This window comes from Zingiber officinale, chromosome 11B, assembly GCF_018446385.1.
Source record: "Zingiber officinale cultivar Zhangliang chromosome 11B, Zo_v1.1, whole genome shotgun sequence".
Classification (NCBI taxonomy): Eukaryota; Viridiplantae; Streptophyta; class Magnoliopsida; order Zingiberales; family Zingiberaceae; genus Zingiber; species Zingiber officinale.
In genome coordinates, this window is record NC_056007.1 from 12,931,960 (window position 1) to 12,948,797 (window position 16,838).

At 38.9% G+C, this 16,838-nt stretch overlaps 1 protein-coding gene across 1 annotated transcript; it reads left to right on the forward strand.

Moving 5' to 3' along the window:
- Positions 1–11,420: 11,420 nt before the first annotated feature.
- Positions 11,421–12,892, forward strand: LOC122033386 (cytokinin riboside 5'-monophosphate phosphoribohydrolase LOG1-like). Its single transcript, XM_042592388.1, has 6 exons — positions 11,421–11,831; positions 11,903–12,000; positions 12,087–12,117; positions 12,182–12,284; positions 12,361–12,431; positions 12,511–12,892. Exons 1-6 carry the CDS (start codon positions 11,715–11,717, stop codon positions 12,751–12,753), a joined length of 663 nt encoding a protein of 220 aa, XP_042448322.1. The 5' UTR covers positions 11,421–11,714; the 3' UTR covers positions 12,754–12,892.
- Positions 12,893–16,838: the final 3,946 nt, after the last annotated feature.

Sequence of the window (16,838 nt, forward strand, 5' to 3'; positions counted from 1 at the left end):
ATTTAAGTAATAATTTTACATCTCAAAAAAATAATATATATATATATATATATATATATATATATATATATAAATCTATTTTTAAAAAATATTTTTTATTTTTTTTTAAATCTTCCATTGTTAGTCCCAAATTCGAATGAACAATCATGAGTGAGCTTTAAAAACCTAGCTTGAGACGGCCCTGCCAAACTTGTTCATCAATAAATCATATTGATTGTTTGATCCGTCTAGACAAATTGATTGATCTAGATGTGTCGTCAAATGCAGTAATTGGGTCAACCAACTTAGATGGTCAATCGAGTTGTTTAGCTCAAATGTGTCAAATAGGCATCTATGTGTCCTAACATGTTCAAGCAATCGGTTTGGATGTATCCATCGACCTGATTGGTCCAAATGTGGTGATCTAATCAGACTGATTTACATGACTTTCAAAATATAATTTACTGGTACCTTTGCTGCAGAACAATCCATGATAACTTAGTTGAAGTGTTTGATTAATTCAAGGCACTTGATTCTTGTTTTAATTTTTTTTATTTTTTAGTTGAGGTGCTTGGAATTCGATTTTTTTTTTAAAATTATTTTTTTAAATGTTAAACCCTAAATCTCCTAAATACATATATTATATCCCGTGAACATATAAATTTTATTAGTTTTAAATTCTTTTAATCTTGAACACTATAACTCAACCACTAAATCTTAAAGATAAAATCTAATTGGCTTAACCTAGTGCTAAAAAAATAAACAAAACAATTGTCTATTTCATTTGATTAAATTTTTATTTAATTTTATTTTTTAAGTTTTTAATTATGTCAATAAGATTTTGTCTTTAGGATTTAGAGGTTGGGTTATAGTATTAAATATAAAAAACTAAATAGAAATTTTTTTCTGATGTGCATAGAGTATGCGACATAAGGTCTTTAGGATAACAAAACCTCTTTTTCTCTCTCTATATATATATATACAGAAATGATATGTTGCTCAACACTTCATGCGCGATTGTGAGCGACGAACATACGTGGCATTGCCAGCTCGATTTCTTTAAAAAAAAATATTTTTTTTTATTCTCTCTTCCCTTCCGCCTTCTATTCAAAACTTACTTTGACATCGTCTTCCCTTGTAGCTCGCTCCTGCCGGACAAGCAAAAGCAATGACACTACAAGCTAAGCACAAGTTACAATAGCATGCTTGTTCTCGAGCTGGCTGGAAGTTCTCCAAACTGCCACCGAACACATAGACGACGTTGGTTTGTGATCCTATCTGAGAACTCGACGAGATGAAGCGCTGGGAACGGTGGGTGATACTTTCGGCGAAGAAGAATAATAACAGATTTGAGAAACTCAAAGCAGATCTAGAAGAAACTCTGACAAATAGCCTCAGCGAGATGAGGCGCTAAGGAAGATGGGCAATAATTCCTGTGAAGAAGAATAATAATAGATCTAGAAGAAACTCTAGCGAATAGCCTCGGTGAGATGAGGCGCTAAGGAAGATGGGCGATAATTCCGATAAAGAAGAATAATAACATATTTGAGAAACTCAAAGCAGATCTAGAAGAAACTCCGACGAATAGTGTACCGTGACGAAGAAGGCCCTGGATCAATGTTCCGCTAGATGATATCACCTCCCGCGCACTATGAAATCAACCAACAAAGTATTATGACCTAAGACCGGGGTGGTAATCGCTGACTAGGCCCTCCGACGCTTAAGTCAGTTTTCTCCTTTTTCAAGCAGGAAGAAAAAGAGGAAGAAGAAGAATAAACTGAAGTGGAACTAGGGTTTGAGAGACGATGCCTCGCTTACCTTGCCAACGGAGAGGATTCCTCTTTTTATACCACCTCATATAACCTTCGTAGTCATGAGGTGGACCCCGGTTCGTTAGAGTAGGAGATGACATCATCTACAATAATAGTTTAAGGAATTTTTTTTTGTAGCCCAGATGTACCTTTTTTGTCGTTTAGTTCACCTGCAGAAGTCTCTAGAAGATTTTTCCCACCAAGTAAAATAGGTTGTCATGTAATCACATATCATTAATATAACAGATGTATTTGTGTATCGAGAAGAAAAGCTAATTTTGGTCAACTATATCTAAAGGATGTAACAAGGTTGTCTATGTCCAGCCAGCTTTTGCCAGGTCGATCTTATACTAGTGCATATTTATACGTCCGCCCAGAATTTTTTTACCGAGCGTATTATACCTATGTTTGACTGAATACTTCCAAGCCTAGCCCATTCTGACAACCTTAGTTTGTAAGTCTACTCTACGCCTAAGATTATATTACCGAGCGAGTCATGCCTATGTTTGACTTAATACTTCCAAGCCAAGCCCATTCTGACAACCTTAGTTTGTATGTCTGCTCTCTCGCTTGAGATTATATTACCGAGCGTGTTATGTTCATGCTCGACCGGGCTTCTACTATCGGGTGTGTTATATTTGTATTATGTTTATGCCCAATCGAGCTTCGTCTATTGAGTCATGTTGAGCCTTATGATATGCAATCGATCTTTGCTTAGCTGGTTATAGAGATTGCTTAGGAATGCACGCCTTTAAGTTCGATCGGGCATTGCTTGCTGAGCGCTCCTAGGTTCATTCGCATTCTATTGTTTAAGTTTAACCAACGCCTTATACTCGGCCGAACCTTGACTGTCGAACGTGTTTGCATGTACTAACTCTTCATCCGTTTATTAGTTCAGTCAAGCTTGCGTTCTCGATTGGCCCTGTATTCTCAGTCGGGATTTCATGCTCGACCAAGACTCTCCTGCCAGGCGTAGGTGTGTGTGCTAATATTTCACTCATTTTGGTTCGTTTAGCATTCCATGCACGGACGAGATTTTCCTGCCGAGCATATCTACCCATATCGTGTCCTTAGCCAGTTCTAGACCTGCCGGTCCCATATTCTCGACCGATCTTTGCTTACCGAGCGCATTTACCCCACCCGGGGTTCTCTACTTCTTCTCTCGTCCACTTATATCCCTTTTCACATTATTGTACGGGATCCTCTCCTGATGACCCATATCACTCGCCTCCCCCTCAAGTCTAGTCGAAGGAGGTGCATCCGACTGACTAGACCTAAGTTTACTTTTGTCTCTTTTCTAAATAATAATTTTTCCTGAACCTCTCACATCTATGATAGTGATCTCGTAACCTCTGCTACAATGATTCCATGACCCTTACTACAATGATCCCGTGACCCTTGATACAATGATCCCGTGATACCTCCAGTAATTTAAATAGGTGTGTGATCCTACCTTCTACAACATCGATCTTTGATCTTGTTTATTCTACTTTCTTTCTAAAGATTTTGTTGGAAGTCATGGCTTTAGATCTTCCTCCCTGGGATCAATTGCTTCATGAGAAGGAAAAATCTTTAGTTGAGGCCATGCGAGCTCTGGATCTACATCGTTCACACCAAAAAGAACTAGAGGTACGTCTATTAGCAGCTCAATCACGGGTCCAATCAGAAGTGACTTTGAGGAACAAAGTCTATTCAAAGTTGAAGCAAAAAATTGAGGAGTTGGATGATCTAAGAGCCCAGCATACCTCAGAGATAGTCGTTCTGGCTAGAAAAGTTCATGTAGATGGTTTACTAATATCTCAATAACAACAAGTCTTAGACCAGCAGTAAGCTAAGGTGGATCTTCTACAAGCCGAGTTGAATTAGATCAGGTCAAAAATGACCTTTCAGTCACATGTTTGTGAGGGGGAACCATATAAGCACCAGAGGACAGGACGAGCCTCCCCCTTTTGTCAGGGTTGTCCCTCTATTACCCGCCCCCATTTAGGGTGGGAAGAACAATCGGGTGATTCTAAATAAGAATTGAATTCCGTTGGATGACAGATTTTTCGATCGATAATAATACCGAGTAAAATTTATTTTCATTCCCCATATCAGGACTTCATTGCCTAACCACAGCTAGGACTTTCACTTTGCCTAATATCACTTAGGACTTTCCTACACACTCAGTTTAATTTTTTAGAACAATAATAACACTTAACTTAGAACCCTTTGCCATTATCAAAACTCATGTTCAGTTGTCTGGTGCTCCCTCATTAACACAACATTGTAGTAGCTATATTAATTAATAGTTTAACACTCGGCTGACGTCCAATAAAGACAATATATGTTTCCCCTATGTTAATTAAATAGATCATTTAGAATCATGTATAAACAATATATATAAGAAATAAAGGGAATTATAACTTAAAATCAAATGACTTACCAAGTAACTGCTTGGACATTTAGTTTCTACAAGGTGTAGCATCTATCCATCGAAGTAGTTACTACAACGTATAACAGCTAACTGTTCAAGTGGTTGCAGGCATTGTAGCAGGCGTCGACCTTGTATGTTGTAACATAAATCCTTCGAATATATATTAGGATGACGATCGAGAATTACAACTTAAAATGAAATGAATTACCATTTATTATGAAATATGAGAATGGATGATTGGGAAGTTCCCTATAAATTATATAAGCAAAAACTATAAGAAAGCAGCTAGGGGTTATTTGTTGTAGGATATATCAGAGCTAAAAAAATATTATATAGAGCTAGAAAATAGACAGTGGAGTGGAAAGACTTACGATCAAGAATAGAGATGGGTGTTAAGCAAACCAGTGTTGGTTATGTGTTCAGTGGGAGTTTGGAGAGCTTCCAGCTAGCTCAAGAATAAGCATGCAACTGTAAGTTGTGCTTAGCTCGCAGCGCCTTTGCTTTTGCTTACCCTCTATGAGCGAGCTACGACGAAGGAAGGAGCGAGAGCGAGAGAGAGAGGGTGAGGAAAATTTAGATTTGGAAAGATTCTTTCACCTTCCATTTTAAATAAAACGCAGAAGGGGAGAGAGAATAAAAGGAATATTTATTTATTAAAAAATCAAGCTAGCAATGCCACGTATGCGCATTGCTCACGGTCGCACACAAAGCGTCGGACAGTGTGTATATATATTAAGTGGAGTAATTAACTTGACCAACTTACTGTTGGAACCTCAAAGTTATTTTGATGTGATCAAACAAATTAAGTTAGGTTCTATTTGGTTTAACCCCCTGTGTCTAAGTGTGAAGGAGTTTAGGAGCATAGGAAGTCGAGCGAAAGACGCGGCTAGCGAGAAGGGCGGCATGGGAGAGAGCCGACGAGCTCGGTGCGTCCGAGGGACAAGGTGCCATAGAAGAGTATACCGGTGGACGAAAAGAACATACGCGACATTCGAGGGATGAGAAGCCGGGGAGGAAGGCTGCTCGAGGAGAAAGCCGGAAATTAGGTTCGGGTGAGCCCTATTCTGGATGGCCGAGATCATCCAAACGAGCGGAACCAGAGTGGAAGACCCGGACTGAGGCGAGCAAAACCGAAGAAGAAGGCTTGGACTGAAAAAGTCAACCATGTTGACTTTTGTGAGTCCGGGTGTCTGGAACTCAGCTTTTATCATAATCGACGTGTACGTTAACCGACATGTTGGGGATAGAATTCTATCCCACTCCAGGAGCCCAGAACCCTTCTAGGCGCTCGGAATAGTGCTATAAATATAACTATGATTTCAGTAGTTCAGACAATAACTTGTAATTCATTTCTTTCTGTTCTACTTTCATTTGTGAGTTGTTAACGTTGTAAGAGGCTACTCCGCCAGAAGGAGATCGTCATAAAGTGCGCTTCATTTTTCTTGGATTAGCAATCTTCTTATTGCAAACCAAGTAATTCTCCTTATGTCTCTGTCATTTTAATTAGTCTCTTAATTGTTAATTACAAGTGTTCTTAATTAAGCTATAAGTCGAGAAAGGGTTGAGTTTATTTTTGTAGGGCAATTCACCCCTCCCCTCTTGTCGGCCACCAAGGGACCAACAAATGGTATCATAGAAAGGATGCTTCAGAAGGACTAACTGTCGACCAAAGCAAAGAAACCAATTGCCGGACCAAGCATCGTTCCACCAAAATTCGAGGGAGACTTCGCACACTGGAAATGCCGAATGGGGGTATTTCTAAAAACTGACTTTGAGATTCATTTAATAATCAAGTATGGCTTTGTAGCTCCTACGAATTAAAATGGAGAGGAGAAGGAAGAGAGTCTTTGGACGAAGAAAGAACAAAATGATTTCGTAGCAAATAACCGAGCAGAATATCACTCGCTGAGCGTTCTGCTACCTCAAGAAGTCAACCGCATCGGGAGTTACTCGTCAGCCAAAGAACTCGGGAAAAATTCTTGGAACTCTACAAAGGCACATCTGAAGCCAAACTCATAAGATGAGACATACTTCGGAACAAACTGACGAATATTCGTCTTAAAAAAGGTGAGAAGGTAGCCGATCTACACGCGAAGGTCAAAGAACTAATCACCAGACTCGAAAATCTCGGTGAAACGGTAACCAACCGGGACTCGATACGCTATGCACTCAATGTCTTCCCAGGACTCCAGAATGGATCTCGATAATTGACGCCTGCTACATCTCAAAGGACCTGGAGGTAAGTACCCTAGAGGAACTCTTTTCTACTCTAGAATTACATGAAACCAGATGTGCAGGTAGAACAAAAGAATTAAGCCAAATTATGACACTAAATGCAACCAAGAAGGATGAACCCGAGTCAGACTCGGAAGAAGATCAAGAAGCTTACATGGTAAGGAATTTCAGAAAATTCTTTAGATCTAACAAATTTAAAGAAATGCAGAACAGGAAAAATCCAAGAAATAGAAGAAGGGTTCGATGCTACCAGTGTCAAAAGGAAAGACACTTAAAAGAGAACTCCCCAGAACTCAAAAAGGAAAAAAGGCAAGATGCCCAAGCAAAACAAACACAAGACTCTAACTGCTACTTGGGACGACAACTTGTCATCAGAATTAGAAATAAAAGAATATGCCGGACTAGCACTGATGGCAATCCATAAAGAGCAAAGCACCTCAGAAGCCAGCATCGATGAAGGGGGAGCGACTTCAGATAAATGCAGCGAAACAGGGGGAGAGTCAGGTTTCAAGTCTGATATGATAAGTGAAGTATGTCTTTTACCTCCTGATCAATTCTGTTTTGGTATTAAGTCTATGACAAAATCTATGTACAAGTTAAAAAATAAAAATGATAAATTAAAAAAATGAAAACTTAGAAATAAAAAGAATTTTAGTATAATCATGTCTAATAGAAGATTTTGAAAATGTAAAACTTAAAAATGTCAAATTAAAAGAAGAAATAGAAAACTTAAAAAATTCTGCATATTCAAATGTTTCTGTTTTTAGAAACTATAGAGGATTAAACTGATACTATAGATTTCATAAAGGCCAGATCAGAAAAGTAACAAAAACTTATATCCCTAGAAAATACCTGATTAACCCTGTATGAAGGAACCTATATTGGGTTCCAAAAACTTATTTAAATTAAAAAGTGAAATTAGACTTAGGGCTTTCAGGTAGAAAATTAAATATTTGAATTCATTAAAAGACTTTTTCTAGAAGTAGTTGATGATCCAATAACCAAGAATGCCTAGTGTCTCGCCATAACCTGGAAGTCAATTTCTGAATTAAATATTTAATTGATAAACTGATAAACATGAAATGCTTTCAATGAAATGCTTTCAATATTTGTCAAAGATTTAACATTTGTTAAAATTTTTAAAAAATTACAAACTTCACTCAATAACTTTTTCAAATTTCACTTAAAAATTTGTCTTTAATTGCAAACTTCATTTAAATTGTTTTTGTTAAAACTTATTTTTTTTAATCTGTTTAACTTAAATTTTTTTAAGTTATTTTATAGGTTACACAAAAATTCTATCTTTAAACTTAGAAATTTTTTTTTGCTTGAAATTTTTCTGCACAAAAATTAGAATTACCCTTAGACCTGTTGTGATACCCTAATTTTTTAATGTGATCAAAGGGGGAGAAGGGACTATTATGTCTAGGGGGAGGTATTATCCATATTTCAAATTGTAAAATCCTTTTTGCACTTATTTGTAAACTTATTTATTTTTACATTATATTTGTTTACCCTAGCTTAACTTGGATTACTTACATTAAAAAGGAGAATATTGTTAGAACCCCAAGGTTATTTTAATGTGATCAAACAAGTTAAGTTAGATCATGTTTGGTTTAACCCCTGTGTCTAAGTGTGCAAGAGCTTAGGAGCACAGAAAGTCGAGCGGAAGACGCGGTTAGCGAGAAAGACAACACGGGAGAGAGTTGGCGCGCTCAGTGCGTCCGAGGGATGAGGTGCCGCGGAAGAGTACACCGGTGAACGAGAAGAACGTACGCGATGTTCGAGGGACGAGAAGTCGAGGAGGAAGGCTGCTCGAAGAGAAGACAGGAAATTGAGTTCGGGTGAACCCTATTCCGGATAGTCGAGATCACCCAAGCGAGCGGAATCGGAGTGGAAGACTCGGACCGAGGCGAACAAAACCTGAGCAGAGGGTCCGAATCGAAAAAGTCAACCATGTTGACTTTTGTGGATCTGGGAGGCTGGAGCCATTCCGAGCTTCCAGAACTCAGCTTTTATCAGAATCGGCGTGTACGTTGATCGACGCATCGAGGATAGAATTATATCCCACTCCAGGCGCTCGGGATCCTTTCAGGCACCCGAAACAGTACTATAAATATAGCTCTGATTTCAGTAGTTCAGACAACAACTTGTAATTCATTTCTTTCTGTTCTACTTTCATTTGTGAGTTGTTAAAGTTGTAAGAGGTTATTCTGTCTGAAAGAGATCGTCATAAAGTGCGTTTCATTTTCTTTGGATTAACAATCTTCTGATTGCAAACCAAGTAATTCTTCTTGTGTCTCAATCTTTTTAATTAGTCTCTTAATTGTTAATTATAAGTGTTCTTAATTAAGGTATAAGTCGAGAAAGTGTTGAATTTATTTTTATAGAATAATTCATCCCTCCCCTCTTGTTGGTCATCAAAGGACCAACACTTACCACCAACCAAATCTTGATGAGCCAAACCGATCCAAAGTAGCCAGCCTTGGTACAAGCACATGAAATTCTAGTGCATTAACTAGTCCCACCAAACTCTAAATCTTCATTAACTATATAATCATAATAGACGATCGAGATGATCAGATCAATTTGGGGAAGGAACAAGAAAAAAAGAAGCTGGGAAAGCAGGTGATAATTAAAGACCTCATTACACAATGGCCATGGATCTTCCCCAAGTCCCTCTCCAATTTCCTTCTGCCGTTTCCACAACGCAATCAATCCAAACTGATCAATCTATTGGAAAAAGAAGAGGATTGACTATTAATTACCCACTCACAGATCCATCTGCATGCGTAATGGTGGCTCACTGTAAAAGTTGTGCACGTCAAAGATACACGTCGACGTCTAGCTGCATGGATCATGCACTGTGGGTGAATCCTGGCCACTCGTTGCAGGTGCCGTCTCCGTCTTATTTTAGGGTTACGTAAATACAAATAAATCCTCTAAAAATCCACTTCGCGTCAAATCCAATTAAATACGCCTAGCCGCCACACGCTCCCGCTCACGTGCCAGCAATCCGGCGCGCTAGCTATTTATTACGCGATGTTACCACTCGGGCGAAAACGTCAAATTGACGGTCGGATCGCTATCAATGAACCCGATACGATGCGCCAGAGCAATCATGACGCTTCACGCGTCACGAGATGGGGACGGAGTCGAGATCGTAACAGGGAACGCGGTATACTGTCCGTAGCAGCGTTACGCGTACGGATGTAACGGTTGAAAATTACGGCACGCACGACGGCGGCGGCGGTAGCCGGTTTAATAGAATTTGTCGAAAATAGTTAACATATTTTATCTCTTTTTAAATTTATTTTAATTATTTAAAAATTAAAAAAAAATCAAAATAACATCTTTATTTTTTTGAAATCATGGGCATCTCTGTTTTTATGACATCTCTTACATGTTATTATTTCCTATCATAAATTTTAAATTTAAAAATAATCGTGATAATAACCATGAAGTCGTAATAGTTTTAAATATTATAAAATTACTATATCAATAATATTGAAGAAAATAAATTTAAATTTTAATAATTATGATTTCATAATTATTGGAATGTGATGCTAAATGAACTGATCGAATGGTAATAGTTATAAAATTGTAATTATTATAATATAAACATGTTAAATTTATGCTATAGTAATTATAAATTTGTAATTGTGATAATATTATTTTAACATGTTAAATATGTATCTTAATAATTAAGAATCTATACCTGTTACAATATCTTCCATCAATTCAGAATTTAATATATAAAAGGAGATAATAATATTAAATAATATACTTAGGATAACTGCTGTGTTAAAAGGCGTCCTGTTGATTATTGTAAAATAATTTTTTTATAAAAAATAAGACTATATATATTTAGAATGAGCAAAAGTTTAATTAAATAGAATAAATTAACTGAATTTAAATTTTTAATTTATTTTTCTAAACTTAGTTGGATTTTGATTTTAAAATTTTTTATTCAATAAAATTGAATAAATTGAATTTTAAATCAAATAGATTTTTAAATCCTAATTTTTAGATTGAAAATGAATTTTTATTAAAACGAACTAAATTTTTAGACAATTTAACTTTTGACTAAATTAATTAATATTTTATTAGTTCGATTTATTTAATTTTTATTATAAATTTAATTTATTCGATTACTTAAAAAAACTTATTTGATTTAATTTAATTAATTCAATTAAATTATTAAATTTAATTCAATTATAATCGACTATTTATCTCCGAGTACTTAGGCGGCCCGATCGGATCCGGTCCGGCCAAGCTTTGGTTGCAACGTACGATGGCGCAGGGGAGGTGACAAAGGCCGAAATGGAAAGGCCGAAGGCGCATGCAGGCGTGCGCCACGCGTCGTACCGACGCCTTCCGTAATGATGAGCTCGTCCCATCGACTGCCAGTATCCTGACGTCACTCCCTCCGGAATGCGTATGCAATCAACCGTACCGACCCTTCCGTGCTACTAGCTTCTCATAACCCGAAGCTTAATCTCTATTAATCACAATTAAGTCTCATCTTTGAGACATTAATTCGAACAGATGGAGGATCTTCCAGAGGAGCCTGGAAACCGAGGGAGAATCCCACCATGATTCGGTCTTCCGCAAGAAGTAAGGAAGATCCGCAATGACCAGACGGCACTCGCCTCCGCCATTAAAATTGCTCTCGACCAGGATTCGATTTCATGCAGGCAGCGGCACAGTCACAGAGGCACCCATTCCACGCCTCCATCCAATCTCTCTGCGACAATGAGGCAAATGAATGATTCCTCATTGCCCTCTTCATCTTCCTCTCCCCTCTAATTCCAGTAATCATCCAGTCTTCCCTCCCCCTCTCTCTATCTCTCTCTCTTTGCTTCCTCTGCTCTGTATCAAGGCCTCTCTGCCGCGTAGTACGAGAGTTAATGGCAGCAGAGGAAAGAGAGGCATAAACAGGACAAATTCGTAGGCGTGTAGAGGTCGAACAGTGTGTTGTGCGAGTTTCCAAGGGATGCTGATGGTCTACACGTGTGGGCGACCTAGAAGATCATGATCGCCTTGTGCGCTCCTCTGTTTTCTTTTTGGCTTTTCGAAGGGGCGGAAAGTACGCGAGAGGGTGACATTGCATTTACGTAGCAAGAAGCAACACCTCTTCTTCTTCCGTAGAGATAAAATCAGATTAAATGAGCATCCTCGATCGAGTCGTGTGCTATATATACGCAGCTTGTTCGCCCTCTCATCCAAGGCACTGCGAGAAGTAGCAGCGGCGGCGGCAGAATAAGAACAAGATGGAAGAGGTAACGGTGGCCGAATCGAGGTTCAAGAGAGTGTGTGTCTTCTGCGGCAGCAGCCCTGGGAAGCGGAGCTCGTACCAGCACGCCGCCGTCGAGCTCGGCAAGGAACTGGTGATTCGATATCTCTTCAATCAGTTTTCCATGCAATTAGTTCCTTCTTTGATGCGTTTTCCTCTGATCAGGTAGCGAGGAAGGTGGATCTGGTGTACGGCGGAGGCAGTGTGGGCCTCATGGGGTTGGTCGCCGAAGCTGTTCACTCCGGCGGCGGCCATGTCATCGGGTCAGCAAGCACCCAGCAGTGTTCTTCAATTCCCTTCGGTTTGAATCCTTAATCGCTTCCCTAAAATTCGCTCCTTTCTCGTCCAGGATCATTCCGCGGACCCTGATGCGCAAAGAGGTAGTCTCAAAATCGAATCTTGCTTCCATTCCTGCATGGTTTCAATGTCTGTTTTTGTGGATAGTTGACCGGAGAGCAGAGGTTCGGGGAGGTGATGTCGGTGGCGAGCATGCACCAGCGCAAGGCCGAAATGGCCCGTCACTCTGACGCCTTCATCGCACTCCCTGGTCGGCCATTTCCTTCCCCTGCCAATAATTGACTTCTGACCTCATCATCACCTTCTTCCTCATTTCCAATCTCTAGGCGGCTACGGAACGCTCGAGGAGCTGCTCGAGACCATCTCCTTCGCTCAGCTCGGCATCCACCGGAAGCCCGTATTCTCTCTCTCCATTTCCCCCTCGAATTACTTCTCTGCAGCTCAATTACATGCTCAATGTTAAATCTTGATCGAAGGTTGGCTTGCTCAACGTGGACGGCTACTACGACTCTCTGCTCGCCTTTATCGACAAGGCCGTGGAGGACGGCTTCATCCAGCCTTTCCAGCGCCACCTCTTCGTTTCCGCCCCCAATGCCAAAGATCTCGTCCGAGAGCTCGAGGAATTCGCCCCCGTCGACGACGCCGTGGTTTCCGAGCTCAGCTGGCAGCAGGAGCAAGTGGGACTCAACTCCACTCTCCAAGCTGAGATCGCCCGGTAGCAACCGTAGAATGTGTTCCGATACTCCGATCATGTTTTGTCGAGGGGGAAACAGAATCAAGCGTTCCCTCCCGCCATGAATCCCTTCTTGTTCCCAGCTTTTGCCATGGCAAATACAGTCAATTTGCATGTTCTTGCTAGTACTTTATTGCCTGTCACCATATGTTTGATAAAATGCCGCTGTGGGATTGTAGGCGACGGCGAACCTGGGACGAAGCCATGGCTTCTGATTCATGTCCTGTCGCTGTTTCCCACAATCCATCTACGTTTAAAACTGAATCCCTAGCTAATTAATTTACAGACAGTCAGTTGGCGATTAAATGCACTGTAATTAAAGAAGCTTGATCCCTGCGTGTGCGTTGTTGCCCTCCCTTGCCGGATCTATAGATTGTCATCTAGGCTCGTTAATGGCGGAGCGTTAGTTCCCAGAAGTGGTGAGGCATGGTCGGAGACTCGAGGGTGGGGATCTCTGCCGGGGCAGGGAGGGACGGGCTTGGAGTTGTGGACGCCATCTGTTTCGTCTAGTGTTCATTGGTTGAGTAATGTATTTATTAATGAATTATAGATATAAATAATTTTATAAATTTAAATAGGAAATTTTTTGTTATGCTATAATGTTATAGTAAAAATGATACAAAATTATACTAAAAATATATAATTAAAAATTATGAATAAAAAAATTAAAAGAAGGTTTATTATTATTATTATTATTTTATTATTTTATTAAAAATCTTCTCCCTTTATTAATTAATTTTGGTGAAGCTTAAAATATATTTACGTTAATATCTTTTTTTCTATTTACACTAAAAATAATTTCAAGGTTTATTAGTAATTCTAAAAGTGAAACAATCAATAATTTAGAGTTCGAGACTCCGTTACAGTGTATTATTATGAATTTTTTTCATCATTAATTTTCTCTGGTTGTTTTATATAAAAAAAATATAATTATTTTTAGTCTCATATCTTAGAATTGATAACACTATGATCAAAAAAACTTCTATAAATATTTTAAGCCAACGATGTTAAAAAATATATTTTTCTTAATTTTTTTTACTAAGATAAGTATAATATTAAATTAAAATAATTTTTTGCATAGGGAAGTCCGTTACAGTAGTTTATTGCTGGGATTTTCTAGCGTCACTATTGCATGGGTCTGACAAATCTTATCCAAATAATTAATTCTTGGTTTATAAGGGTGACATTAGAAAATCCAAGACCCAAATAATTTATATATTATTATATTATAGACGCAACGCGTATGGACGATCACACTAGTTATTATTAAAAAATAAGATACCATTTTTTTTATAAATAACATAATTATCTTTAAATATATTATTATTTTCTATAAATTTTGAATTCATCGATGAGTAAATTATTACACCCATATTAAATAATCTAAAAACTACTCATTGTTACAACAATATTAAATAATCGAATCACTACTCAGTGTTATAACAATATTAAATAATCCAGTAAGGATCCTCTAGTCCACAATTTATGGATCAAAAGATGATTCACTGTATGAAAATCATTGATTTAGATGGAGCACACTTTTAAATTGATAGGGTCCATCCAAATCAAAAGTCTACAATAGTAGATCATCTCCTGATTCATAAATTACGGATCAAAAAATCTGTCCTCTAAATAATCGAATAACTAATCATTGTTACAACAATATTAAATAATCGAATCAATAGTTATGATTTTATAACTGTTATTATTAAATTATATTATTATTAGATTTTTTCTATTTATTAACTATTAATTTATGTTATTATTAGATGTTTCTATTTATTAACTATTAACGATAAATTAGTTTTTTCATTTATTTAAGCTAACTATATAAACATCTTATTGTATAACATTTTATTAAGTTTGATGTTCATAATAAAGCCAACTCTAATTTTCTCTCTTTTGATTTCTACATAGTATTAGAATTTTCATTTTCATATTTTGATAATTTGATTTAAAAAAAAAAAATTGTGTGACCACCACAGTAGTAGAAATGACCATCGCAGTAACAATATTAATTGCAATAACTACCATTGCTACATCATGAAAATAACTACCATTGCTACATCATGAAAATCTTGATCCATATATGTTTGAACATTTTCAATAATTTTTTGTTTCACAACCTTCTTATCTAGGTTTATCATCGTCTGTTATTTTAGGTATATCTTTATTCCTATGGTTTTAGACTTTGGTGTCTTCAATCATATCTCATTTATTTTATCATATTTTGTTTCTTTTTTTCTTCTGTTCATCTATATATATTGTGACTGTTGATAGTACTCCTATGTCATTAATAGGTGTTGGTTCAATTGTTACGTCTTATTTATCTTTTACTGATGTTTATTATATTTCGAGTCTTACATCTAGCCTCGTTTTTCATCCAATTGTTAGGTTTAGAACCCACAATTTCAAAGGCAGATTGGCATAGGCTATAAGCAAGAAGGATTATATGTTTTGGATCAACTCAAAGTACTAGATGTTGTACTTTCGAGTGTGGATTTATCATTTTTTCGTTTGAGTTGTTCATCTTTTGATTTTTATTTATGGTTTCTCAATTTGATCATATTTCAGTATTTCATTTGTAGTTTTTAGTTTTTACAGGAGTATTATAACCTTTAAAAAGTTATGATATTTCTGATTATAATGGTTGTAAACTGGCCAACTTTTCTGTCTTATCGTTAAAAGTTTTTCTTTTTCTTCTAATTCATTTGATATTATACATTCTGATGTGTGATGACCCTCTCCTTTGATCCGTTTCCTTAGCGGCCCCTGATCCGGTGGTAAGGTGGGGCTCGTTTGGCAGGGGGTCAAAGTGGTCAACGTCCCAGGCATGAGTCCGACCGGGCGAACTACATTCCCGATTAGCATGAAGAATAGCCGGTCCGACACTCCGACAGCTCGGTCAAATACCGAGCTTCCGATGCTCATAAAGCTCAAGCAGGGAGGCACGAAGGCCGAGCGGCCGTCCCGCTAGGCTAAACAGTGGATGCAGCCTCAACCCGGTAGATAGGGCTCCCTCACCCGATAGGAGGGAGCCGGATAGCAGAGCATCGGCCGTGCGGACGCTCGACCGGACCATTGTATCACCTGGACGGGGACGGCAAACTGGCCGAGCGGCTCTCCCGCTCGGCCCAATAAAAGACAAAAGGAGCAGTTGGCGATATCTCCCTAGGGACCAGTGTCATTGACAGACGGCTTGGTCGGCGGCATGGTCAGATAGAGAATCGTACGGTGGAAGCTTTCACTGTCACGTCAGGGATATGCTTGGGTTGTTAAGGTATGGCATCAGGCACGCTTTTCTGATATGTCCTTTCCAGGTATGCTTCAAGAAGCGTGTGCATCTTGGGAAGCGCGCACGCGCTTCTCGGGAGCGCTATATAAGGACCCCCAGGTTTCGACGGAGGTATGTTCACTATGGTAGCTATAGTTACGCTGCTGCTCCTTTCTTCTTTACTTCATTCTTCATTCGTTTGCCGCCGGTGACTGAATTGAGCGTCGACGGGCCATCGCCGAGGAAACCCTCCCTGGTTCGGCACTAACGACTTGTGGTTGCAGGCTTACCTCGTTTGAGGTCCATGTCATCCTCAGTCGACATCCAGTCAACGTGAGCACCACCTTCCCAGCGCCCGTCGGCTCACTCTTGTACATGATCAAATTAGGCGCCGTCTATGCGAACGCACTTGAATCTGAGCTGAGAAGATAGAAGAAGCTGGACGTCTCCACACCGTGACGCTCACGCAAGAGGAGCTCGACGCGCTCATACAAGTACAGGCAGCAAAAATAATCGAGCAGCAGCAACAAAAGGCGCTAGCCGATCGGCTGGCGCAGCAAGCAACATCAGCCTCGGGAGGTCGAGCGGCGTAAGAGGACCAGCCGGAACAACTCTCCATATGGGGGCAGAATAAGCTGCCAACCGACACTCCTGGAGAAGCTCCTCTTGCACCCATTCCATTTCATCGGGCATTGTTTCAAACACCCTCCGAAATAGCGCAAGCAAATCAAGAGCAAGGATCCTCATCAGATGAAGCTCCCGTAAAGGGCAAAGCAGTCTTTCTCCTGAGCGGATCA